Below are 27,203 nucleotides of genomic sequence, written 5' to 3'. Positions count from 1 at the left end.
AAAGTCCAACCGAGCCAAAAGAAGCACCGCCGGGGGGAGCGCACCGCGCTGGGGGCCCCGCCGGCTCGGTCCAAGGTCTGTGCCAAGCAATTTGTTCCCTCGCTCTGTGCTTGCCCACCCCGTCCCACCCCACCCTGGCGTTTGCAAAAATAAGAAGCCATCCCCCCCCCTCCCCTCTCCCGACCCCCAAAATACCCGGGAGGGCTGGGGGGCGCCCACTGCCCCGCAAGGTTTCCATCCGCCCCCCAACTTTCCCCCCACACCGCCGGGTCCATCCTTTGCAGCTTCCCCCCAGGGGGTTTTCCACCTCCTGGGGGGGTTCTCCCGGGGCTGGGGTGGGGGGGCTGCGGGGCTCAGAAGCCGGCGCTCTCCGAGCTGCTGCGGCTGTTGTAGCTGGGGCTGCGGCTGGGGCTTCGCGAGCGGCTGGGGGGGCTGCGAGTCCGGCTGCGGCTGCGGCTGGTGCTGTAGCTGTCGTAGCTGCGGCTCCGGCTGCGGCTGTACGAGTAGGTGCTCAGCGAGCTGGAGGACGAGGGGCTGGGGCGGTAGTAGGGGATGGGACGCTTGCGAGCGCTGCGGAGGGAAAAGGGAAACTGAGTCAGGGCCTTGCTGAAGGTTGGGGAAGAGGAGGGAGCACCAAGCACCGGCCCCGCGCATCCCCAGGTTTGGGGATGTCAGGATCCGGCCCCCCCTCGGCCCCTTCCTCCTCCCCGGGTCCCCCCCCCGGGCTGTTAGTCCTGGATTAGGCAGCGGCGAGGACAGAAAGTGAGCAGGTTAATGTGGCTTTTGTGTTTCCCCAGCCACCAAAGATTGAAAGCTGCTGAAAAAGAGACGTTAGGGATTAGCGGGAGACGAGCGCCGGGCTGCCCGCGGTCCGACCCTCCCCGGCTCCTACGGGGACGTGGGGAGCAGGGGGACAGCGGGGAGGGGGGGACCGGGGGCAGAGACGTCTGGAACTGGTGCAGGACACTGAGCCCGGAGCCCTGTGGATCCTTGAGGAGGCTGGAGGGGGGACAAGGCAGCCCCTTGCCCCCTTCTCGCAGCCCCACGTCGTGGTGAGCGGTGTTAGTGGGACCGAAGAGAGACACAGCCGGGGAGACACGGAGAGGTCTGGGAGGAAGAGGAGGAGGAGGAGGAGGAGGAGGAGGAGGAAGGGGGGAGGTTACCCTGGGAGCCAGGCCCGCGGCGATGCTCTCCGAGAGGAACCTTGGGATGAAATGGAAAAGGAGACGTTGGCATCACTGAGGGACGAGGCAGGACCACGCGGTGCTGGGCCCCGGGGAGGCAGGGGGACAAGGACAGGGCAGGAGGGCGAAGGAAGGGGGCTTCTGGCCAGGCTACGGGGCTGGTGTCCCCTGGGATGGTGAGGACCAGGGGCTGTGTCCTCGAGCCTGTCCCCACAGCTCCTCCCTGCCACCTTCCTCGGGGCATCCCGGGAAAATCCAGCTCAGGACTGCGAGGAGGGATGCCCACGGTGTCCCTGCTGCCTGCATCCATGTGAGGCTGCCACTTTCGGGGCCACGTGCTGGCAGCCCCTCTGTCCCTGGGGGATTTCAGCTGGGGAAGGGCAGAACCAGCCGGTACCCGAGCAAGAAACCTTCCTCTGGGCTGGGAGGACCTCTCCTGGCCCATGTATTTCACAGGGGAAGCCTGCAGAGAGCTTTAGCGCAGCGTACAGGCTGCATTTCTCCTGCCTGCTCTCCTTATGTCCAGCCCAGGAGAAACCAAAATCCTTCCAGAGCAAGCAAAATCCAGCCAGCTCCGTGCTACAGCCCCCGATCTCCCCGCTGATAGCACGGGAGACAAATAGGTTGGACAGGAGGCGATCTCAGCTCCGCACCCGTAGTGCGGCCAGCACCGCATGCTAACGAGATGCTATAAATGCACACTGCTTCATCTGGCACTAAGCACTGCCCGCCTTGGAGCCCCGCATCCTGAGTCAGTAAGGGCTCAGGGAGGAGAAAATGGCATTTGGAGGGCAGGAGGCAACGCCCTGGGGCTGGGCTTCTTGCTGGAAGTAAAACGAGTTCGTATCTGCTGTCTGCAAACGGGAGGAGAGCAGAAGGTTGTGGTGTTGGAGGCAGGCTGGGTACCCAGCTGCAGGGCCAGCCTGGTTCATCCTCCCATTCATCCTCAGGGTTGTGTGTCTGTCCTCAAAGCTCCTTGTCTGTCAATCTGTCCGTCCGTCCGTCCGTCCGTCCATCCATCCACCCATCCACCCATCCATCCATCCTTTCTGCCAGCCACCCACAGCCTCACAGAACCATTAAGGTTGGAAAGGAGCTCCAAGCTCATCTGGTCCAACCATCCCCTACCACCACTGTCACCCAACAAACCCTGTCCCCAAGCACCGCGTCCAACCTTCCCTTGAACACCCCCAGGGACAGTGACTCCACCACCTCCCTGGGCAACCCGTCCCTATACCTATCCACTCTTCCTGACAGAAATGTCTCCTCATTTCCCACCTGAACCTCCCCTGGCACAACTTGAGGCCATTCCCTCTGGTCCTATCACCAGTCATCTTCGAGAAGAGGCCGACCCCCAGCTCCCCACCCCTTCCTTTTGGGGAGTTGCAGAGAGCAATGAGGCCTGCCCTGAGCCTCCTTTTCTCCAGCCCAAACCCCCCCAGTTCCCTCACCTGCTCCTCACAGGACTTGAGGTCCAGACCACCCACACACCCACCCATCCTTTCTGCCACCCCCCACCCCTTTGGGGCTCGCTGGGGGCACAGCTCAGCCAGGGGCCGTGCCAGCGGTGGTGGCTGCGCGTGCCGGGCCCCACCTGGTGATCCTCCTGGGCTCCATGAAGCTGGGGGAATCGCGTCTCCTCTTCCTGATGGGGGAGTAGCTTCGGGAGCGGCGCCGGGCCCGGGCGGGATCGGGGTCACCGTGGCGTGTTCGGGGCTCGTTGTCCTTCTCTCTAAACCAAGACGAGGGGTGTCAGGGGCACCAGGAGCACCGGGGCGGGCTGCAGGAACACCCAGCCCTTCTCCAGCCGGGACACCCCAAGCCCCGAGCCGTGCCCCCCCATGCCACCCGTGCCCCCCGAGCTGACCTGCTGGCGGTTTTCTTCTGCGAGGGCGAGCGGCTGCGGCTGCGCCCGGCCCTCTTCTCCCGCGAGCGGGAGCGGGACTTGGAGAGGGAGCCGCTGGAGCTCCAGGAGCTGCTGCGGTGCCCGGTGCTGTGCGAGGGGCTCTTCCTGCGCTCCGAGGCCCCGTGCCGAGAGTGCTTGGCCGACGACTCCGAGCTGCTGTTGGGCCGGCCCCGGTGGTGCCGCTCCTTCACCCTGCAAGGGGCAGAGGGGGGGAACGTCCCCAGGGTGTCCCCACTGCTCCTCATTTCCCTCTGTGACCACGGGGGAGCAGAAGCACCCTGAAAACACCCTGATTATCATAGACTCATAGAATAATTAAAGTTGGGAAGACCACTGAGATCAACTGGTCCAACTGTCCCCCAACCACTTCTATGACCCACTGAGCCATGCCCCCAAGCACCACGTCCAACCTTCCCTTGAACACCCCCAGGGACGGTGACTCCACCACGTCCCTGGGCAACCCGTCCCAGTGCCTGACTGCTCTTTCTGACAGAAATGTCTCCTCATTCCCAACCTGAACCTCCCCTGGCACAACTTGAGGCCATTCCCTCTACTCCTATCACTGGTTACCTGTGAGCAGAGGCCGACCCCCAGCTCCCCACCCCTTCCTCTCAGGCAGTTGCAGAGAGCAATGAGCTCTGCCCTGAGCCTCCTCTTCTCCAGCCCAAACCCCCCCAGCTCCCTCAGCCGCTCCTCACAGGCCTTGTGCTCCAGGCCCCTCACCAGCTTCGTCGCCCTTCTCTGGACATGCTCTAGGGCCTCGACGTCCTTCTTGTAGTGAGGGGCCCAAAGCTGAACACAGCACTCAAGGTGCAGCCTCACCACAGCGGGATCTTCCATAACCCCACAGAGCCATCCAGGCACTGCGTTGCTCACCGGGACACCACCATGGGCCTCCCCCATTCCCCAACCTCCATCCTGGTGTCCCCCAACCTGCACCCAACCCTGGAGCCCCAACCCTATGGAACCAAATTGTGGCTCCTACGTGACGGCACCCGGAGAGCCCCTTACTTCTTGGCGTGGGCGCCGTGGGTCCTGTCGGGGCCGAGCGGGTGGGAGCAGCCCGAGCCCTCCGAGTCGCTGCTGTAGCCGCTGGGGCTGAGCCCCGTGGGGGGCGGCTGGCGGGGGGCCTGGCCGCGGTGTCGCGGGGGCGGCGAGGCGGAGCGGGAGCGGTGCCGGTGGCCGTGCTTGGCTCGCTCCGGCGAGGGCGAGCGGGCGCCGTGACGGCTGCCCCGGGTGCGAGGGGACGGCGGGTCCGTCCTGCCGCGAGGCCACGGAGAGGGGGACGGCGAGGCCGGCCTCTGGCAGGGGGAAGAGAGACAGAGAGAAAAAAAAAAGGGGGGACAGGCGGAAAGGGGAGAAGAGAAGAAAGAAGGAGAAAGAGGTTTTTAACGGGGCGCGCCGGGCCGGGGCTCGGCGCACAACGTCAACGCACATCGCATTAAGGCAGGCTACACAGACGCTACCCTGCACCTTCCTCAGCCTCTCGCCCTCAACAACGTGGGTCATGCAAACCTCCGCATGCAAAAACGTAAAAAAAAAATAATAAGGAAACGAACCAAAGAAAAAAAAAAAAGAAAAAACAACCAAGAAACGAAGAAGGGTTTGGGGAAGAAGGGAGGGACCAAAAAAATCCAAGAAACCCCAAAGTCGTCGGGGAGGGGAAAGAAACGACCCCCCCCCCCGGACACCTGGAGAGGAGATAAAGCAAACCCCCGGTGCCCGCCCGCCCCAAACAAGAAAGGTGAAAGGAAAAGGGGCGGAAAACCCAAACAAACTGAGGAAAATGAGAAAAAAAAAAAGAACAAATGAGAAGAGGGGAGGCGGGGGGGGGGAATAAATCAGAGTGAGCAGTGGGAGAGAGGGTGAAACCAAAGAGGTGATGGGGCCGGGCGGGCGCGGGGCGGGAGGTCTGCTCACACAGATGCATGCACATATATAGATATCTATACGTTTATATATGCATAGGTTTTATAGATAGTACGGCTTTTGGCTTAAAACAAATCAAGAAACGAGGAAGACGGCACAGAGCAACGATGGAGGGCAAGGCAGGGAGTCGGGGGGCGGGGGGCGAGAAGGGAAAAAGAAACCAAAAGAAAGAAGAAAACATCGAAATCAAAGAAAAACCAAACCAAAACTTCACAAATGTCATCGGTACTGAGATAAACGAATGTCTCTGAACTCTTCCTGGGATACGCATTGATCTGTTAGCTGTGACTCTGCAGGGAACTGCTAAGTCCTCATCAGCACTCAACACAGACTTTGCTTTCTGCTTCCTTTTTTTTTTTTTTTTTTTCCATTATATGCTTTTTTTTTTTTTTTTTTAAGTCCCTCTTGGTTAACATCCACTTACCAAAAAAGTGGCATTTCCTCCTTTAGTAGGTAAGGTATGAAGAGAAGGGAAAAGCGGGGCAATATAAGTGCATCATTAGATTCACAAAAATGCAAGAGAGAAAGAAAAGAGAGAGAGGAGGAGAGACAGAGACAGCGAGAGGAGAGAAATAAAACAAAACAACTCCCTTCTCCTACGCTCAGACACCGGGAGGACCCCTCCTAGCTACCTGGCGGTGACATCGGGCCACCGGCACGGTGACAGCCCCGAATTCTGGGCTGGGATTTGGGGAGCAGGGGGCTCCAGCCCCAACCGAGCTGGTGAACGTGGTCTGGGGGGCAGAGGGCGATGGGGAAGCTTTGGGGTCTCGCCCCCGGCAGCCCCCAGTGCCCACAGAGGGGTGAATCCTGCGTGACCTGGTGGGGCCTACGGGGAGCTGGGAGGTGCTGATGCACCCGGGGGCAGCCGGGGACCTCGTTTCCTTGCCGTCCCTTTGCCTCAAATACAATTAATCCTAAACGCTGCTTTTCTCCCCCAAAAGAGAAGCAGACGATGCACCACGGGTCCGCGATGAAGATGCTGACAAAGGGACACGAGGCCACCCCGCCAGTGGCTTGTCCTGCATCATGCCCCTGTCCCCACTGACGAGGGGGCTGAGCCAGCCCCTACAGCCACAGAGCAGTGCGCCCCACCTGCCGGAGCCAAAATGGGGTGGTTTGGTGCATTTTTATGATTGCTTTAACAATTAACTTCTTTTGCAATTTCTCCGGCAAGGCAGAGAAGTGGTGGGGGCAATGGATGCCCCACCAGCAGCATCCTCACAGGGGACAGGGGCTTCAGCCACACCTGTCCCCACCCCTACTTTTGGGGAGGGAAAACTGGAAATGGAGAAGGAGAAGAAGAAGAGAGAGAAAGCCAGAGCGAGGTGTCCTCTTCCCGAGCGCATTATTCGCACACATATTTGCTATCCATGCTGTGGGGATGTGGGCTTCACACCCACAAGGCAGGGAGAGGGATGGGGAGGGCAGAGGGGGCTTCTATTGAAAAAAAACAAACAAACAAACCCAAAAAAATCCTTTGCAAAGGTCTGGCCCCAAAGGGAAAATGCATTCGGGGTGCTTGTGCTCCCCGTCCTGCCTCTCACCTCACCTGGTTCCTTCCCATGCATGGAAGGTCTCAGCCTTTCACCACCGCTGCCCCAAAATGTTCTCCCCCGGTCCTCCAGCTCACCACCATGACCACAGCCCCAGGAGGGGCAAAAAAATCCCAATCTCCCCAAATTTCTCGTTCGTTATCCTCCCTCCCAGTCCTTCGCCCCAAAACACCCGTGCCCCAGCGACTCCTTGTGACGCACTGGGGTTCACCTGCTGCTCTTTGCCTCTATTTTTCGCTAATTGTGCTCGGTCTCATTAGCCAGCCCCTAAGAAGCACGGAGGAACTCAAACCGACTCATGGTAACTGTACCGTCTGTGGGAACGAACACAAACTCAGAGGGCTAAAACACACAGAAATGCATTCTACCAACAGAACGAGGAAAAGAGGAAGAGAAAAAGGCGGAAAGAAAGAAAAATATTACATGGACAGGGCAAAAAAATCAAAGAGAAGAACGTAAGAGAAGAGCATGGCTTTGCAGCTAACTGGGGAAAACCATACAAATCAAAAAAATTATATATAGCCACCAAAAAGAGACAAAATGAAAGAGAGAGAGAGAAAGAGAGAAAGAAAGAAAGAGAAAGAAAGAAAGAAAGTAAGAAAGAGAAAATAACATTAAATCAAGCTACGGTGCTTTTCAACAGGCTCATCTGCAGAAGTGAACGTGCAGAGGTGGACGAAATACCTACCTTCTGAATTGGCAGTGACAGGAATGCAATAATAAAAAAGAAAACAATAATCTCCACATTTGGAGTGCAGAATGGGAAAAAGACAATGACTCTTTAGTAATGTGATTTAGACCCCTTTGCTAATCAAGTTTGCTTTGCTTAGACTTTTTTTTTTTTGTTTTTAAATTGGTCTCGTTTGCATCTTTTTTTTATACATTATTTCACTTCAATGGAAAGCCCGTGGCTTTCGCGGCTGCGGCGGGTTTGCCGGCTTGCGTGTTGTGCCCGGCCCCTACCCGGCAGCGTTTTTCGGGCTGGAAGGTGGCTGCCGAACGTCACCGATCCCAAACGTCATGCAAGGAAAGCGGCGGATGGAGCGCAACGCGTGGAGGTTTGTTGGGCGGCGTCGGCACCGGGAGCGGCCCCAAGAAAACCAGAGAGAAATTTGGGGCCGGAGAGTGCGTGTGGGAGAGAGAGCGAGGAGGAGGAGAGAGAAATGGGGAGGAAGGGCGAGCGCGAGGAGGATGGGCAGGCAGCCGGAGGCAGGGATGGATGGAGACGGGACTGGGCATTTAAAAGGGAAGTCAACCCCACGCAGCGCCCCGGCCCTGGGCACCTGGGGGGCTTGGGGAGCTGGGGAAGCCCGGGCGTGGACGTTGGGGGAAAATGGGCTGAATTTGGTGGTTTTGGAGGGTTTGAGGCAGGCGGAGGGCGCTCAGCCCTGCTGCTGCTGGTCTGTGGGGCCGAGCTCAGGATGGATGCTGAGGATGTTCGGGGAGCAGCACGGGGGTCCCAGCCCGGAGGGGTCATGGCTGGGTGGATGCCACAGCCCCCACGGCCCCGTCCTAACGGGATCACACGTGGGGACCCACGGGGAAAACATCCCCATGGTGCCAGGGTTGGCTGCCATACGGGCAGTGGGGCCACAGCCAATTTGAGGAGGCAAAGGGCAATTTGCGGCTGGGTTTTGGGGTGAGCGCGCTCCCTTTTCGGTTCAGAGCTGCTCGGTTATCTTCCCTTTTAAATTCCGTGTTCAAAATATAGAGAATGGAAATACAGTGTTCAACGGTCGTAAATATTTAGAAAACACATCTTCTTTTTTTTTTTTTTCTTTTTTTTTTTTGTTTTTGTTTTTCTTCTCCACATTAACACACACAAAAGCAAAAAATTCTAGAACAACACAACGACGACAGGGGGAAAAAAAAATAAGAGATATATATCGTTTGCATTTCTGTACATCACGAAGGAAAAGAAAAGAAATCATGATAAAGGAAACTAAAACAAGGGGGGAAAAAAAAGCATGTTTCATTGCCCTTCCCTCCCCCTCTTCCCTGCTTCTGCTGAGCAAGAAATGGAATTGTATATTACCGTTTGGGATTTTTTTCAAATGGGAGGCTAAAGAAAAACACAGATGGGATTAAAAAGAAAAGAAAAAAACAAAACAAACAAACAACCAAAAATAAAAAAATAAACAGAGAGAGAAAGAGAGAGAGAAAGAGAGAGAAGTTGTCGGAGAAAAGTCCCGCTAGAGCCGGGGAGCCAAGGGAGCTCGTGCGGCCTGGGCGATGCTGGGTGCCCAGGGTGGGGGCTCCTCAGCACCCGCACCCCCAAAAAGGTGAGCCGAAACCACAGCAAAGAAGAAAGTGGAGGGGGGCCCGAGAGGTGGGCTCCGGTGGTCTCCCAGCCCCTCCTCTACTGGTTAAACTGGGGCTGGCCCCCTCGTCCCGCTGGGGCAGCGGGAGCGTTGTGGGGACAAGCGGCCCCGGCGCAGCGGGGTTTTGCCGGGGCAGTTGGCAGGGCTGGGGACAGTCAGCCCTGAGTCACCCGCCGCGGGGACCCTGAGTGCCTAAAATGTGAGCACCCAGCCCCAGCCCCCCCTCCGAGCCCTCTCCTGGCCTTAAACCAGTGCCCAGACTGGTGCTGGGGTCCCGCTGGCACCAGCACCTTGGTGCTGGGATGGGCTGGCAGCGGCAGGGAAATCATTTTTTCCATTTTTAGCCATTTCTCAGCCATCTGGGCTCAATCCACTCCCATGGCAGCGCTGAGCCTGGTGGTGACCCTACTGAGCCATCGGGGACACCCCGGGGTGTGACATCCACGGAGCGGCCGTGTGAGAGGGGCTGGCACCCCCCAGGGTGGGGGGGACATTGTGCAGCCAGAGAACGGCCGGGGAGGGGGACGGGCAGCACCCGGTGCCCCCATCCATCTCCCCGACCCCGACGCCACCGGTGCCCCCCAGATGGCGGCCGGGTGAGTGGGGAAAGAGGGGAGAGGAGAGCCGGGGGGTGGGGGTCCTGCGGAGGGAGGAGGAAGAGGAGGAAGAGGAGAGGGCAGCGAACCGTGGTGCAAGAAAAGCCTACGTACATCCGGCGGCTCCTCGAGCGCGGCGCCGTGGCTGTGGCGGCCGTTCTGGGCGCTGCCCTTGTGCCCGTTCTGGTGCGGCGAGGCCGAGCGGCGCGGCGAGGAGGAGGACGGGCTGCGGCTGGAGCGGGCGCTGCTGCCCTTGGGGCCGTCCTCGCGGTGCTTGGGGCTTAGCCTGAGGGGCACGGCACGGTCAGGGGGGTGGCCGATGTGTCCCCTCCATCCCCAACCCGGCACGGAGGTGGCACCCAAGCTGGGGCTGCAGCACAGGCTTTGCCAAAGCAAGAAATGGGGCAAGAAATTGCTTCTGGAGTTTCTCCCAGTGCACATTTTCTGGTTTGAAACCTTGCTGCTGCATTTCCAACCCCTCCAAGCACCCCTGGTGCTGCAGCATCGCCCCGCTCCCCTCCCGTCCTTCTCCAAGGGTCCCCACCCTGGGGACACCCCCTCGGGGGTGCTCCTACCTGCCGGGGGATTTGGAGTTGCTGTAGTCGGAGGAGAGCGAAGCGCTGTGCGAGCTGCAGCTGCTGCGCCGGTGCGACCGCCAGGCCGGCGACTCGCTGCGGGACCTGCGGGGAGGACGGCCGGGGCCGATGGGCAGGCTGAGCCCCCCCGTGCCGGGCAGCTCAGAGGTTTGGGGGGGGGGCTGGCCCCACAGGGCAGCACCCTGCCAGCTGCCTGCCCGCGGCGCCTCACCTCTTGCGCTCTTTGTTTTTCTCTTTCCGCTTGTTTTTGGGGCTGCGGGACCTGCGGGGAGGGCAGAGAGGTGAAAAGGCAGAGGTGGGAGAGGGGGAGAGGGGCAGTGATGATGCCCGGCGCGATGGGTCACCCTGCTGAGCCCTGGCCAACGCGCACCCAGAGCGTGGGGTGGCCCCGTGCCACCTCCAAGGGTGGGGGACAACCAGCAGAGTTGTCATGGGGCAAGGGGGACGCTGGCACCAAGCACAGGTGGCGGTGGGATGGCTCCCGGCTGCCTTCGCTCTCACCTGTGTCTTCTCTTCTTCCTGGACCCCGACTCAGACCTGGGGATGGAGAGGACGCAGAGACACCGTGAGCTGTGGCGGGGGGCGAAGGTTGGGCAGCCCCAGGGGATGGCAGGGACAGAGACAAGGGCAGGGGGCTGGGAACCACCAGTTTGGGTCACTGGACGGGGCAGCCTGGCCATCAGGAGGTGACAGCCTGTGTTTCGGAGAACTGCCTGCCCCCTTGGAGGGTCACCCAGCACCCTGCCCTGCCCATGCTGCCAACCCACCCCAGTCCCAGAGCCCCGGGGGCTTCCCCACGGTCCCCAGCCCTCCCCGCAGCCACCAAGCAGCCCCGCTGTCCCCAGCCCCAGGAGCACGGCGCCTGGAGGAGCCGTATCCATCCTACCTGTCGCGTCTGTGTTTCTTTCCAGTCTTCTTCTTCTTCTCCTTGCGGATGGGTGAGGAGCTGTCGCAGCTGAGGGGGGGGAAGTGGGTGCCTTTAGGGTGGGAGCAAGGAGCTGGGGTGCAGCAGGAACCCCAAGTCCCATCCTCGTGACCCACCAACCCCTGGCACCCCACGTCGCCGGACAGCCCCTGGGACGCATGAATATTGCATGGGATTTATTTCCAGGGGGCAGAAAGGAGAGTCCAGCTCAGGGTAACCCCGGTGCCAGGGCAGCCAGATCCCGTTGTGTCCCATTGCCACCTCGTGGGCTCCACAGCCTCCAGCAGGAGCCGGGGCTGGAGCAGCCAATTCCCCCGGGGGGTTGGGAGCGGGACACTCACCTGCGCTCCGAGCCGGGTTTCCTCTTTTTGCTGCCGCGGGAAAGGCAGAGAAGAAAGGGACAGTAAGGACAGCATCCTCCCACTGCTCCAGGACATGCAAACTGGGGCAGGACCTGGGTGGTGGACGGAGCCGGCCCCTTCCCAGCAGCCAAATCCTGCCCGGTGCTGCGCGGGGCTGTGCTCTGCCCTCCCAGGGAGGCTGGGTGCTGATGGTGCTGGGTGTGGATGCACCAGCACCCTGCAGCCCCCAGCCACAACCCGAGAGCACAGCAAGGGCTGGGTTAATGACCCAAAATCATTAAATCCCCTCTGAAAGCCTTCAGCTTGTTGGGACGGGGTGAGCAGGGAGGGGACCTGCTTGGGGAGACCCAGCAGAGCTGCAGGGTCAAACCCTCCAGGTCTCGGGGGCAGCATGGGGACAAGCGTGGACTCACCGGCTCCGGCGGTGACCCGATTTCTTTTTCTTTTTCTTCTTGGGCGGCGGCGAGGTGGAGCTGCTGGACCGTCTCTTCAGCCTGAGGGAAAGAACAGGCAGCGTTGGGGTGAGAACAGAAAACCACCACCGTGCCCTGGCCACTGTCACTGCGCCCTGGCCACCGTCACCGTGGCCATCACACCTTGACCTAGGTGTCCTGAGCGCGGTGTGGCTGTGCCAAGGCAGAGCATGAGGATTGGGGTGCATGGGGGGTCACCACGCGGGGACATCCATCCCCCTGTCCCCCAAAAACCCGCTGCCCGCCGTGGCCGGACCTGTACTCGCGGTGGCTGCTGTCGTCGCGGTAGCACTCGGCCGAGCAGTCGCACTGCAGCAGGCAGCCCTCGCCGTACTCGGGGTACTGCGCCGCGTAGTCCTCCCCGTCCAGCCCGTGGTGGTTCTCTATCACTCTGCCAAAGGAGGAGACGCGGGATGAATTCGGGGCTCTGCTGGAGCTGAATCGGGGCCGGGAAAGGGGATGCTTGGCAGCTCTGGGTGGGACACCCTGGTGACACCTGAGTTATCATCAGGGTCCTGTCCCCGCAGCACGTCACCGCTGGGCTGCCGCAGGGACATCCCCAGGGCCGTGCCACCACCTCCCTGTCCCCAGCATCACTCAGAGCCCCGTGCTGCCCTGCGGGGCTGAGCGGGGTCAGCCCAGGTGGGTGGCAGGGGACGGATTAGGGTGAGAGGAGCTGGTGGAAGACCGGGGATTCGGGGATTATCCGGCTGGTGGCAGGAGCTCCCGGGATGATCCGGGCTTTGGGACCGGTGCCCAGCCTGCTGCAGGCTTGGCACGGGAGGTGATGGGTGACGTCCCCCCGAGCCAGCCGAGGCGAGGAAGGGGGGGACATCAGGCCTGAAGCCACCAGGGTCTCCTCTCCCTCTCGAGCAGCTTCGTCAACATTAATTTTCCCGCTGCCATGGAAACGGACAGGAGGTTGCCATTGACTACCGGGGCTGCGGGCTGGACCCGGAGAGGAGGGACCCGGGAGCCCTTGGCCAGCCTCTCCCTGCTGCCCCCAGCTCCCCAGCTCCCCCCCTCCTGCTGTGCCATCAGCCCCAGGACCAATTTCAATCCCCCCGGGGCAGAGCATCCATCCCCATCAGGTGGGCTGGGGATGTCCTGGTGAGGATGTGGGGCAGCGGCTGAGCTCCCGAGCCCCAAATGTTGCCAGGGGTCTGGGGGCTCGGTGACAGCAGCCAGGAGAGGGAGGTGGAGCAGGAAAAGCACGTCAAAGAGCCCTGATGAAATCTTTCCTAGCAATGTCACCACTGGGGATGGCCACCCACAGGACGAGCTGCCTCCAGCACCGGTGGCACTGGGCTCAGGGCGTCTCGGTGCCACCAGCACAGCCAGGAGTAGTTCTGGGTGCAGGATACATGGTGCCAGATGTTATTTTTCCCCCTCTTTTTTTTGTTTTTCCCTTTCTGCCAGAGTTCAGGTGGTGTTCAAGCTCCTTGGCAGCAGAAGGACACGTGGGTTGGATGTCCTCGGGTCCCAGAGGCTGTGGGTGCTCCGGGACACGGCCCACGGCATCCAGCTGCCACGGGTGCTGGGCGAGGGCAGATCCCCAGGGAAGTGAAGGCACTGGGGACACTTCTCCATCCCCTCTGGGTAACTGCACTGGGTGGTGCAGTGTCTGGGGGTGCTGACATCAAGCAAGCCCAGGCTCTCACCCCCCAGAGGAGATGTGGCCTCAGGAAGCAGGATTTTTAGCTGGTGTCCCACCCTGGCTTCTTCCAGATGTGCTAGCCGGGGGGCTGGCAGCAGGGGAAGCTGCTGGAGAAGCGCAGCCCCTCGGCTCCTGACCCTCCTTTTCCACGAAAATGCCTTTCGAACAGCAACCAAACCATGGAAAGGGGGAAGGAAGAAGGGAGCTGAGCAAACGGAGATAATTTCTTGCTGCACCCTCTGCTCGGTGGGCAGCTGAGACGGCACCACGTCGCGGTGCTGGACCTCATGCTCCTGCTGCCAGCTGTGCTCAGCCTGTAGTGCCCCTCTCACACCTCCCCTCCTGCCACACGCCTGCATTTTGTTTCAGGCCCCCTAACCTGGCCATCGAGCAGCCCCTCAGCCAGCAGAGGGCCGTGAGGCTGGGCTGTGCACGCACAGACAGGAGCTGCGAGGGTGCAGAGAGCAAGCCGGGGCTCAGGTGGTCACGGCTCTGCTCGGTGCCTCGGTTTCCCCTGGGGATTTCCGCAGCCGATGCTGAGCTTTTCGCGTGTGCTTTGAAACGAGAGCAGCTGGTTTGGGCTCGCAGCCCAGCCAGCCCAGTGGCTGATTTGTAGACGTCCAGGGAGGTGCTGGAACAGGACCAGCACACAAGGTGCCTGCGCTGGGGCTCTCCCAGCCTCCAGCCGTTGCAGAAGGCTGGGCGTGTTTATCTGAAGCACTGCTGCAGCTCCCTCCCTCAGCCTCTCCTTCAACAAGTGCAGAGGTTTTTGCATCCAGGACATCCTCTGGCGGGGACCTCTGCAGGCCAGGTCCCCACACATGGGGAACCACCTCCTTTGGGATCCCCTCCCAGCTTCCCCCAAGCACCTCCGTGCTCCTTGGAGCTCTCCTGTGCTTTGAGGCCGCTCCCTCCAGCTCAGCACTATTATTTATAGCCCCGGGGCTAATCTAACGATTACCCTTCAGACTGCAGAGGTAGCCTACCAGTGGGGAGAGGTGACAGCTAGGGCTGCTGGGGTACCCGTAACGCACCCCTGTGCTCGTTACAGCGCCAGCCCTAACGAGCTGGGCAGCCTCTCGGGAAGATGCCCTGAAGATGACTCAGGTCCCACGGGCAAAGGCCACTTGTTAACACGCCACCTGGATGCTCGGACACCTGGGTGACCCAGGCGCCTTGGTTTATCCCACACCTTGTTTATCCCACTGATCCCTGCCTGGAGGAGGACCCCAGACGCTCGTGGCTGCTGCAGGATGGGGATGGGGCTGCGCACCCCGACCGGGACGGGCTCAGCCCAGCCCTGTCCCCGCTGGGAGGCTGCTGGCAGGGGAAGGCTGCCCCCACCGCCACGGCTTCCCCGCCTCCCCCTCGCCCTGATTTCCTGACCCTAATGAAGCATTAATATTCAGTGAACCTGCAGCATCTATTCCTGTCCCAAGTGACCTGGTTTCCAGGCTGATGGATGGTGTGCGCCGGGCCAGCCACGCTGCCTGGGCCATTAAGCAGCGCACAGATAAATCATCATCAAGCCAGCACAGCCCCTCGCGGGGCTGGGGATGGTCCCGTGCAGGGCGGGAGGAGCGGGTGGCACGTCCCCAGCAGCAGCAGGGCTGCTTTGCACAGCAAACCTCAGCCCCAGGCGCCATCCCGGGGCAGAAGCAGCGCGAGGAGCAATGAGGAGGCAGCAGCACAGGGCAGAGCTGCTTGGGGAAGCTTTCTCCATGGGGTTCCTGGGTTTCACGGCAGTCTGACAGAGGTGTGGCACTGCTCTGGGTCTGTGCTGGTGAAAAGCAGGCTCAAGCCCTGCCTGGGCCTCTTACATTATTTATTGTTGCTATTATTAAGGATTAGTACTGCTAACGCGAATATTACTGGGGTTACAGGACAGCAGGCAGCCTCCCAGACCATCCCCAAGGTGAGTTACCCCAGCTTTGCAGCTGGGCAGGAGGATTACTCTGCATTATGGAGTTAATAGCAAGGACTCGAAATCGATGTCCTTGCCTGGATGGAGGCAGAGTTGTGATTTCAGCCCTGGAGAGAGCAGGAAAGGCAACCAAATAGCAGGAGCAGGCAGAAGTGAGGCATGGCCTGAACATCTCATCTTTCTCCCCAGGACCAAGCTGGTGCCTGCTCTGCTCCAGTGACATTGGTGACAGCTGTGGCCAGGCAGAGGCAGGGCACGAGTGGCTGGAGCCATCTGCACCCCGTGCTGCACCCCAAACCTGCGGCTTGGTCTCTGCCACCAGCTGATGGGTGAGCTGAGCACCCTGCGCTCTGGTTTCATCTTCTGTGATGGGCACTGAGAAACTGCCCAAAGACCGGGGCAGGAGAACCCCTCCGGAGGTAGTACCCTGCCTCAGAGAGGCCAAACCTGCCTCCTACCAACCAGCCAAGCAACAAAGAGACCAATCAACCAACCAACCATCTAACCAACCAGCCATCTAACCAACCAACCATCTAACCAACCAGCCATCTAACCAACCAACCATCTAACCAACCAACCGTCTAATCAACCACCCATGTAACCAACCATCTAACCATCTAACCAACCAATCAAGCATCTAAACAACCAAGCATTTAACCAACCAACCATCTAACCAATCAACCAACATTCTAACCAAACAACCAACCATCTAACCATCTAGCCATCTAACCAACCAACCAACATTCTAACCAATCAACCATCTAACCATGTAACCAACCAACCATCTAACCACCTAACCAACCAACCAACCAGCCATCTAACCAACCAACCAACAATCTAACCAACCAACCATCTAACCATCTAACTAGCTAACCGACCAACCATCTAACAAACCCTCCGTCCATCCATCCATCCATCCATCCTTGGTGGCCACCCGGGTTGTGTCTCCCAGACAAGCAGCACAACGTGTGACAGACGAGTCGGACACGCAGACGGGCCGACCTGGAGCTGCCTCACTTACATTTGGCGCCCGTGCTGGTCCTCCCTGGTGAGCACGCCTTCCTTCTCCATCAGCATTTGCCGAAAGGTCCCCACTTTCTGCCGGATCTCCTCTTCCAAGTACCTGGATGGGCAGAGATGTGGTCAGGGCAGGCGGGGATGCTGTGCGGGCCCTCCAGGGGCTGCTGCACGTCCCCCGAGGGTTGGGACAGGAGCAGGGTGACCAACAGAAGGGCACTCAGGGCAGGGCCCTGCTGATGACCTCCGTACCTCCAGGACTGGCGCGTGGCCAGAGGGGCTGGGGAGGAGAGGTGGCACTGGGACGGCCATCAGGGCGTGGAGGACAGCAGGGCCCTCCACTTGGAGCCCTGCCACCACCCTCCGTGCCCTTCTCAGCCCCACTTCCCCTTCTTCCAGACGAAGGGGCCACGAGGAAGGTGCAGGAGGAGGATGACCACGAGGCTGTCCTCGCAGCCAGCAGGGCTGGGATTCTCCTCCATCCCCTCGCTCGTCCCCGCGCTGCGCCACGGCCCCGCAGCCGAGCCAGCTCTGCACTAGCACCGAACGCTGACTCAGGCCACTGCAGGGTTATTAACGAGAGACACTAATCACTTTGTCCCTGGCATCTGCAAACAGCCGCGGCAAAGCACGGCGCTCCAGCTGTCCCTGAGACGCTGGAGGGATCGGTGACAGCCCGCGCCGGGCAGCCCTGTGCCGCATCCCGCAGCGGCACAAGGGCACCGGGCGCATCCCCGACCCCAAAACCCAGCGGTGCCGTGCTGGAAATGCCCATGTGGAGCAACTCGGCAGCGTCCCCGGGAGGGGGAGGCACAGGGTGGCACCTGGGCTGCGTCCTGCAGGAGGGTGAGGGGGGTGCAGAGCTCTGCCACCGCCAGAACGAGATGGGGATTAATATTAACGAGCTCATTTGCACTGAAACGGGCTCATTAATGCTCCAGCCGGCAAGGGCTGCTGAGCGGGAGGAGGGCAGTGAACCAGGCAGCCCTGGCTGCTTCCCTACGCCTTGCAGCACGCCAGGGCTGGGGGGCCCTAAAAACAAAGCAGCACCCCAAAACGCAGCTCTGCACCTCACCCAGGGCCACTGGCGAGCAGGGAGCTGGCAAAGATTTGTTGCAGTGGGGTATTAACATGGGCAGTGCTTTCAGAGTGGGGACATGAAATCAAGCTGGAGGTGGTGGACAGGCGACCGTGGCCAAGTTTACGGCCACCAAGGGGCCGTTTAATTCTCCTTTTCTTTCTGGGGACCTGCCTTTCTCCCCGCTTGCTCCAGCAGCCCCACCACGCTCTCAGAGCTTGCCACGAGGCGTTTCCAGCAGCCTGCAGACGGCTGAAGGGCTGGATTTGTCATCAGAACCACGGGCAGGAGGACAGCAGCACCTCAGGGCTGGATCTGGCTGTGCCATGCAGAGGGACGGGGGCTGGCAGGTTCCCAAAATCTGCTTCCATCCTGCCCGTAAAGGCGTTCCTGCCCCAAGGCTCCCCCCAGCCCTGCAGCAAGGGGAGCCTGAGGTTTGGCTGCAGAGCGGCTGCTCCTAACCCTGTCAGAAGGATTTTTTGCTGTTAACACAGAGAACAGGGTGGGGAAGGAACCAGAAATTGCTGACGCTCCTTTTCCAGAGAAGAAATCCAGGCACCAGCCAGCAAGTAACCCCGCAGGCAGCCTGGAGCGGGCGGATCCAGAGCAGGCAGGATCCATCCGTGTTGAAGGGAACCAGGGAGCACTTCAATCCCCAAAAACCTCCCCTGCTGTCACGGAACCTCACCCCACAGGGTCTCTGCCCTTAGAGACAAATCCCTGAGGCGCAGGGGCCACGGCCAGGCACAAACCCCTGAGGAGCTTCCCCTGCAGCCCCCGGGAGAGCCCCCGCGCAGAGGGGGGTGAACCAGGTCGGCCAAGATTATTGCTGTAATTACATTATCATTTCGGCGGATCCCTGTCCCCACTGTTATTAATAGCCTTAATAACAGCAAAGACAATTACAGCAGCAACAATACCCATCACCACGGCGCTACTACCCGCTGCACTACTACTACTACTCATAGTAAGGCTCCTCGTAGGGCACGGGAACCCGAAAGGAGGACCCGGGCTCCCCAAGGCGCCAGGTCAGCCTTATTTATTTCCATAACGACAAATTAGGCGTAATCATTATTCCAGTCTGTGTGAGACAATTTAATTCTAGGTCACGGCTGCGCTCTTAATGAAAGCCTTGGCGAAGCCTTCCCTCAATCCATTTTCCCTCTCCGCAGCTGATGCCAGTCCCCGTCGCCCTGCGTGCGCTGAAGAATTTGCTCCATCAGTTAGTCTTTAGCCCCAAAACTGGAGGGTGAAAGGGGAGGCAGGGACAAACCGAAGCACTGGACCGGCCTCACCTGGGGCTCAGCCACAGCTCTGCTTCATTTCCCTAACCCACGAGGCACAGACTGGCCCTTTCTCATCCCAAAAGACCCCATGAGGCGTTGCAGAGACCAGCCCAATCCACCCAAAGACATTTTTTTTTCCCCCAAATGAGGACGTTTGCCACTTCAGGGTGGTTTAGAGAGAAAAAGGGGCAGGAGGAGGTGCCAGGAGGTATCCAACGGGGGTGCCCAACTGCAGGATATCCCAACCCAGCCCCGAGCGCCCAGCACTCACCCTTGCTCCTCCATCATCTCCTGCAGCTCCATGCACTTGAGCTCCACCCGCCGCTTGCGCTCGTGGTCCAGGATCTCGCGGTGAGCCTTCTTCACCAGGCTGGGCTCCGCCAGCCTCACCTCCTCCTCGGCCTTGTGCCACGTCCCCGAGGCGCCGGGCTGCGCGAAGCCGTTGGAGGCTTCCTGCGGCGAGGGCGCGTTGGCCCCGTTGTTGTAGAGAGCCATGGTGCTGGGGGGGTGGCCTGGAGGCACGCAGCACCTGGGGGGGGGAGGAAGAGCCACAGGTCAGTTCCTTGCCCTGGCTTCGTTCCTTTCTGCCGTGACCCAAAATCTCAGAGAGAGGTGCATCAGCGCTGGGGATGGTGCTGGGTGGATGTTGGTGTGGGCTGTGAGGCTCCAGAAATAGCCCCTTGGAGGGGACAGTGCTGTGCTGGGCTTTGGATGATGTCCCCAAGCCGTGGGGAAGGAGAATTGCGACCGTGCTTAGATCCCAAAAATCCCAAATCAGCCAGAAAGGCGCAAATTGCCCCACTGGGTGTCTGTGCAGGTTGTGACAGCCCCGATCCCAGCAGCTCTGGAGCACCCCTGAGCGCACAACCCCCCTGCTGCACCTCAGATTCCCACAAGCGCTTCTCCCACAAAGCCCTACCCAAAGGAAAATGACCAAAGGCACAGGCAGAGCACCCCCCATGCACACACGCTCCCCCCACATTCATTTTGGACTCGGAGACGTGTCTCTGTGTACACAGCTGAACCTCGGGGGTGCTCCCCTTGGCAGCACCCTGCCTGAGAGGCTTTTTTGAGGACAGGCGCTGCCTGCACACCCTGTCACAGGGGTGACAAGGACAGCAGCGTGAACGCAACCTGGGCACGTGGGCGTCGATGCCATCACACACCAAAAAAAAAAGCAGGGCAGGGAGAAGGGGAGCCAAGTCCCTTTGGCACGGCCACGCCAGGGGCTGAGATGGCACAGTCAGGGATGGGAGAGCTGGACGAGGAGGGGAAGGGCTGGGAGAGAAGGAGTGAAAAGGAGCGAACGAGCACGCCCTGCCACATCCCGGCATTGTGGCTGCACACCCAGCGGGTCACCCAGCGCCCCCGGCTGTAAAATTATCTGCCCACAGCTCGGGATGCGACGCGGAGCCGGTGGAGAGCTCTGATTCCTCCAGCACGGCTGTGAAAGCAGCAGCAGGGCCCAACATCCCCGTCCTCCCCGCGCACCTTCCTGCATTATTAAAGCCTATTGATTCCCATGGCTGAAACCCGCGGAAAGCGGCACGGCTACGGCAGGATTTCTATGGAGATGTCACCTCCCGGCCAGCATGCCCTCACCCGCAGCCGTGTGGGGTCAGACGGAGCCGGGGCAGCGGGGTTTGAGGGCAAAGCTCTGCTGTCTGCGCCCCTCCAGAGCCTCCGAGCCCTGCCTGGGGCAGCCACGGAGAAGAAACGGGCACAATGGGGTCCGTTTGGCAGGCAGGGGTGCCCCCAGCACCCCAAAAACGGGGGCTCAGCATGGAGAGCTGCCGTGCCACGGGGGGCCCCGGGAACATCCCGGCTTCCCCGCTGCCCCCGGCTGCCCCACGCGTCATTTGTCTCCTGACAGCCCTGCCCGGCGAGGACGGCAGCTGATTGCTTAATTACACGGCGTTCTTCCTTCTATTTTTTTCCCCGTTATTACCGCGCCGACAGGAGCCAGCAGGCTGCGTTTCCACAGCGGGGGGGGGGAGCTCTGCACGCCCCAAGTCCCCTCGGACCCCAGCCACACGGGGACCCCCAGCAGCACAGGGAGCTGCAGGAGGCACCTCTGGGTTTAAAAGCCCTCGGAGGGGCTGGGATTGTTGCTCCAGCAAGCAGGGCAGTGCCCGAATTTCGGGGCCTGCAATGCCCTGCAGCAAGGAGCTGCCCAGCTCCCGCGTGGCTCTGGGTGGGAGATGCTGCAGGAAACCCGGCTGCGGGGCTGCTCTTCCCCAAAATCTTTGCCTTTCCCCCATCAGGGCAAAAATGTGGGGATGGGGGAGCTTCCAAACGGGAAACGTTCCCCTGCTGGGGGGTTTCATCCACGGGGGATGGAGAGGGGGAAGGAGGGGATGCTTCCTGCAGCAGCAGCCTCTGCCTGCTTCCCCCAGCAGGAATTAATTTCATCCTCAAGCCTCCCGGTTTCTGCACAAGAAGCTGGAGGCAAGCAGAGCAGAGCCCTCACTCTGTGCAACACCCCCGGGTCGATCGGCGAGCAATTTGCTCAAAGATCACCGCAGCCACGTCCAATGTCCCCATCCGTGTCCCCATCCCCTCCGCAGGGTCCCTGCGGGGCAGGGGGAGAGGGGCTGGGACCCGGTGGTCCCCAGATGGGTCCTGGCTGCTCGCGGGTACCCGGGAGGGCTCGGGGTGGTGGTGGGGGGAGCAGTGGGGTGCCCGGGTGGGTGTCACGCAGCCAGTCCCCCCCCCGGCTGGCTCGAAGCCTTCCCCAGGCAGCTGAGGACAAGGGGCCGGGGGTGGCAGGGAGGGGAAGTGCTCCGCCGTGAGTAATATTCCCCATGATAGCTAATAACAGCAATCCTGCCTCGGTGACGGCACAGGCACAGGCAGGAAAACAAAGGAAGAGGAAAAAAAAAAAAAAACTACCCACAAACACCACCCGGCTATAAATAGCGAAGCAGAGCCACGAGCAAAAGCCCTGGATGGACACACACACCACAAAAAAAAAAGCAAACGGAGCAAACCCTGCACCCCTGGTGCCAACAGCACAGCGTGCTGGGGCAGAAGGAGCCCCCGGAGGGGTGGGCTGGGTCTGTGCCCCCTTGTCCCCAGAGGAGATACCCCAAAAACACCCCGTCTGCAAGGGACACGTTGCAGGAGGGGGGCTGTCAGCTCCGCAGCATTCAGTCATCGGCCACGACACGGCGGGGATGGCCTGGAGCCTCCAAATCCATCCTCAACCCCATCCCCAGCCTCATCCTGAGCCTCCAAACACATCCTCAGCCCTATCCCAACCTCCTCATCTCCAATCCCTGGCCTCCATCCTCATCCTCGTCCCCAGTCCCAATCCCCAGCCTCCATCCCCATCCCCAACCTCATCCCCAGCCTCCATCCCCATCCTCGTCCCCAGTCCCTGGCCTCATCCCCATCCTCGTTCCCAATCCCCATTCCCCAGCCTCCATCCCCCTCCCCAAATATCAGCCCTGCCCGAAGGCCAGCGGCTCCCTGCCCGGCTGAGCGCTCTCCACAGCTCTAACCACGACGGTTAAATATTTCATTATCTGCAGTAATTACCCACAAATCATCAAGCGCTGGCAGCCAGACCCCGGCCGCCCTGCAGAGGGGGGCAGAAGGTGTCTCGGGGCGAGTGCTGCCACCCGTCCCCAAACCACCGCGGTGCCACCGAGCCGCCTGAGGTCCCAGCACCGCCGTGCCAGGGCTTTGGGGGCAGCTCTGGGGGAACTCCCGAGTGAATCCAGCTCATCCCTTTTTGCTGAGCCCTTTGTGCTCGTGTTTTGGGATCCCGATCCTCCCCGCTGGCACTCCAAGAGCCACCATTAGGGCTGGGGAGAGGGAAATCAAAATAGGTTTTCACCTCACAGGCGCTTTCTGCTGCCTGCGTTCAGCTTCTGGAAACGTTTGGAGGTGCTGCGTCCCCACCCCATCCCCATCCCATCCCCACAAACATTATTCCACCAAACCTCTTTGGCCTTTAGCTTTCCCTGCCCACAAACACACCTCTCCCCAGCTGCCTGCTCCAATCCTTCCCCACCCAGCTCCCTGCTCGTGCCCAGGGCCGGGCACCCCCTTCCTGGGGGCAGGGAAGCACCCCCCCGGGTGCCCCCCACCCAGCTGGCCTCCCCCTTGCTGCTGCACTAATTAAAGCCGCCTCCGGCCGGTGCTCAATTAATTCTGGCCGCATCCAGCTGCACCAGACACGGGGCGATGGCGGCGAGCCTCTGGCCGGGGCCTGAGGCCGGCGCTGAGCCCCCCCAAAGGCCAAAATCCCCTCGGGGGAGGCTCCAGCTGCTGCGGGGTCCCCTGAGGGGATGGCTGCCCTTTAGACGAAGAGCAGCGGTTTTCCCTTTAAAATCTCCCACTTGTTTACAGGAGGGAAGCAGCACCAGGAAGCGGGGGGATGAAGCTTTCAGCTGCTGCTGGCAGCTTGCGCCGAGACGGCACAGTTTGGAAGGAGGAGAGCCCACCTGCTCCAGGGAGCAGCCCCATCCTCCACAAACCATCCTCCAGCTCCATCATCATCCTCATCCGCCACCCATCCCATCCCCATCCCATCCCATCCCCATCCCCATCCCCATCCCATCCCATCCCATCCCATCCCATCCCATCCCATCCCATCCCATCCCATCCCCATCCCCATCCCATTCCCATCCTCCATCTCCATCCTCATCCTCATCCCATCCCCATCCATTTCCATTCCCATCCTCATCCTCCACCCATCCCCGTCCCATCCCAAATCTGTGCCCAACCACAGCAGGAGTCACCCCATTCCCTAAGCATTTCCAGCCTCGTTACAGGCTGCTAATTATTTGAAGGTGGCCGGAGAAGGCCTCCGCCTGGCTGCACGAAGGCAGAAAACCCGGCTGGAGTCAGCAGGAGGAAAAGTCTCGGGTTGCTGTTCTTAATTGGGCCGACCGGTGCCAAAACCCATGAGTCAGACCTCCAAGAAGGGGAAAAATAAAAAATAAAAAAAGAAAACAGAAGGAGAGCAGCTTGCAAAGGCTCAGCCCATCAGCTCCGCCCTGAGCCCGCGGGGACCCCACAATTTGGGGAGCAGAAAAGCGCTGGGCGCCCAAAGGGCACCCCAAAAACCCAATCCCTGGGGACACCCCAGCCATGTCCCGCACCATCCCGCAGCAAAACCCAGCACGGCCAGAGCTGGGGGGACACCGGGATGGACCCGAAGGATTTGGGACCACCCCGTCAGGGCTAACGGGGGGCTGGCGAGCCGGGCGAGGGCTCGCTGCTGCCCGTGCGTACGCGGCGTGTGCGCGTGGCTGCGTGTTTTAAATAGCTGAGGAGGCTGGCGGAGAAGCCAAAGAGTTGCTAAGCAACTGGGCTCCTTCCCGGAGTGCCAAAAAATGGGACCGGGGGGGTCCGGGGGGGCACGGAGAGGGGCAGGACCCCACGGGATGGTGGGCACGGGGGGACGGTGGTGCGTGGAGAGGGACGGGTGGTGCCACGGGTCCTCCGAGGAGCGGGGAGATGCTCTGCAGGGGAGCCAGGAGCCCGAAGGGAGGAGAGGGGTTGGGGTGTGCTCCCGGCCCCAAAAAGCAACCTATTAGTGGGGGGGGGGGCACCACCAAATGTGTGAGGGAGGGTGTCCAGCAGGCAGCATCGAAATCCATGGGTTTTGGTAGTCCCGGTGTCACGGCACAGCACAGGACGGCACGGGTGACACCAAAGTCCCCAAATTTCACCCAGCCCCTGTCCCAGGAACCCCCCAACACCCCACACCATGCTGCCCCCAAAGCCTTCACCCCAAGGGGGGGTGCTTAAACAGCGGGGGCTCGGGGGAAGCAGCAAGGCACCAGCAGGGCCAGGGATGGATCCTGACACCCCCAGCCCTCCCTAAGGACACCCCCAGGCTGGGGACAACCCCCCGGGGGCACCCTCACCCCGTCCGCCCCTACAGCAGATGATGTGGGGGGGGGCACGGCCATAATAACAATAAAATAATAAAATAATAATAAAAGCAGCAAATATTGAGCCCCCAGAGCAGCAGGGGGCTGCGGCACCAATCCCGACCCTACTGGCTCGCCTCCCCGCGGCGGTAACGGGGTGCAAGGGGGGGGTCCCGGGGGGGGGGTGGGCAGGCAATGGGGGCCCCCCCCCCCGGGCGCGGTGCCCGTTGTGTAACGGGAGGAGCTGTTCCGGGGCTGAGCACGTTATATAAGCCGCGGGCCACCTGGCCGGGAGAAGACACGAGCTGGGAGGGAAGGCGAAGGGCTTTGGGGACGCCGAGGAGCGGGGGTCCCGCTGTGTCCCCCCCCCCTCGGCCCCATCCGCCTGCCCGCGGCGCCGTACGGCACGCCAAAATTGGGGCAGGGGAATTGGGGATGGGGATTTTGGGGGGGTTTTGGGGGTTTCCTCCACGGAGAGGAGCCGGGAGTGGGTTAAGGCAGCGTGTCGCAGCCCAGCTACCGCCTCCCGGGTTGTAGGGTGCTGGTGGGGGGGCACCGCATCCCCACAGCGTAAATTTGGGGGGGCTGAGGATGCCTGCGGGGTGCCCAGCAGGCACGGCACCCCAGGGAGCCCTTCATCGGGGCAAGGCCGCATCTCCCTGCGGGGACAAAACCCATTTAGGGGGCAGGAAACCAAGGGGGGGGGAACACAGGCACAGCCCCGGCAATGCTGCCCTAAAACCCGGCCACCTTCTGGCCCCAAGAGCCCCCCACCAGCTCCTGTAACCCCCCCCCGTGCCGTAGGGAGTGGGGCTGCCTCCATCAGGACGCTGAGGATGGGACCCCCGGGACCTGGGGGGCCACAGCGGGGACACCGAGCCCCGAGCCCCCCCAAAGTGGGGACACCAAGGGGATGAAGGACCCCAGCCCGGCCCCGAGCCACCCCGACCCCATAACGGAGCCCGCCAGCAGCCCAGCCCTGCCCCTTCTGCCCCCCCCAAACCCCACAGAGGGTTTTAGGAACCTGCCCCTTTTTGGGGCCGGGTTTTGGGGTGATTTGTGCATTCCCCTCGCCGCAAGCTCTAGGCCAACAGGGAGCCCCCAGCCCCCCCTATGGGGTCTCATGGGGCTGTTGGGCCCTTCCCGGCCCATCCCCATCCCACCGTGCACACGGGGTGCTCCTGAGGAGCCCCAAAATTGTCCGACCCCCCTTCCCCAACCCCATTGTCCCCCCAGTAACACCATCCCAATAACACCATCCCCAAATCACACCTCTATCCTTTTAGGTACCCCCCACCCCCCCCATCCCATGGGGTCTCCCAGCATCTCCCTACTCCCCGTGTGTCCCCTAAAAAAAACCCAACCCCCCCCAAAACCCCGCTCCTCTGACCCCTCCCCAAGTAACACCCCACAACCACCCCTCTCCCTTTACCCCCCCACACTCCCAAACCCCCAAACCCCAAAAACCCCAACCCCCCCCTCATGGCATCTCCCCTCACCCCCTACCCCCTTTCCCCCCCCGTGCTCCCCTTGCACCCCCCAAAACCCCCATAAACCCCCTTTAACCCCCCTTTAAACCCCCAACACCTCCCCTAAGCCCCCTTTAACGCCCCACACCCTCCCCAAATCCCCCCCAAACCCCTCAACACCCCCCATACCCCCCATATACCCCCCCTATACCCCCCCTGAGCCCCCCCATACCCCCCGTATACCCCCCCAAATCCCCTATATACCCCCCCAAATCCCCCTTTTACCCCCTTAAATCCCCCTTACATCCCCCCCAAATCCCCCTTAGACCCCCCCAGGCCCCCCCAGCCCCCCCGGCCCCGCTCACCCGGCCCCTCCCGGCGGTGCTGAAGCGGACAGCTCCGCTCCGCTCCGCTCGGCTCCGCTCGCCTCAGCCCGCCCAGCGCCCCCCCCCCCTCACACCGCCCCGCAGCGCCCCCTGGCGGCCGGAGGGCGCAGTGCACACCTCCCCCCACAGGGCCTGCGGCCTGCCCCGCCTCACGCGGGCCCTGTCGGTCCCAATCGGTCCCTATCGGCTCCTATCGGTCCCTATCGGCCCCAATCGGTCCTTATCGTTCCGTATCATCCCGTATCAATCGGCCCCCGTCATCCCATATCGTCCCGCACAGGCCCCTGTTGTCTCACACCGTCCTGCACCTCAGCCCGGCTCCCACCCCAAACCCCCCTCCCCTCCCCTCCCATCCCTTAATCCCATCCTATATCCCATCCCACATCCCATCCTATATCACATCCCTGAATCCCATCCTATATCCCATCCCATACCCCATCCCTGAATCCCATCCCATATCCCATCCCATCCTATATCCCATCCCTGAATCCCATCCCATATCCCATCCCATATCCCATCCCATCCTATATCCCATCCTATATCCCATCCCACATCCCATTTCTTCCTGTGTCCCACATCCCATCCTATATCCCATCCCTAAATCTCATCCTATACATTATCCCATCCTATATACCATACCATCCTACATT

General features: G+C 61.0%; 1 protein-coding gene across 1 annotated transcript; it reads right to left on the bottom strand.

The window, feature by feature from the left end:
• Positions 1-203: 203 nt before the first annotated feature.
• On the bottom strand, positions 204-26,612 carry SRRM3 (serine/arginine repetitive matrix 3). The gene is made up of 15 exons (XM_068656019.1): positions 26,533-26,612; positions 19,082-19,339; positions 16,451-16,552; positions 12,105-12,239; positions 11,789-11,869; positions 11,355-11,384; positions 10,975-11,043; positions 10,590-10,625; positions 10,300-10,350; positions 10,068-10,172; positions 9,607-9,778; positions 4,102-4,391; positions 3,052-3,282; positions 2,779-2,916; positions 204-570 (listed from the first exon to the last, which is right to left on the bottom strand). The coding sequence occupies exons 2-15, from the start codon at positions 19,303-19,305 to the stop codon at positions 354-356; spliced, it is 1,881 nt and encodes a 626-aa protein (XP_068512120.1). The 5' UTR covers positions 19,306-19,339; positions 26,533-26,612; the 3' UTR covers positions 204-353.
• Between the last annotated feature and the right edge of the window lie 591 nt (positions 26,613-27,203).

The sequence above is a fragment of the Anas acuta genome, chromosome 19, assembly GCF_963932015.1.
Source record: "Anas acuta chromosome 19, bAnaAcu1.1, whole genome shotgun sequence".
Lineage (NCBI taxonomy): Eukaryota > Metazoa > Chordata > Aves > Anseriformes > Anatidae > Anas > Anas acuta.
The sequence above is the reverse complement of the archived record's forward strand: the minus strand, read 5'-3'. Positions and strand labels throughout refer to the sequence as shown.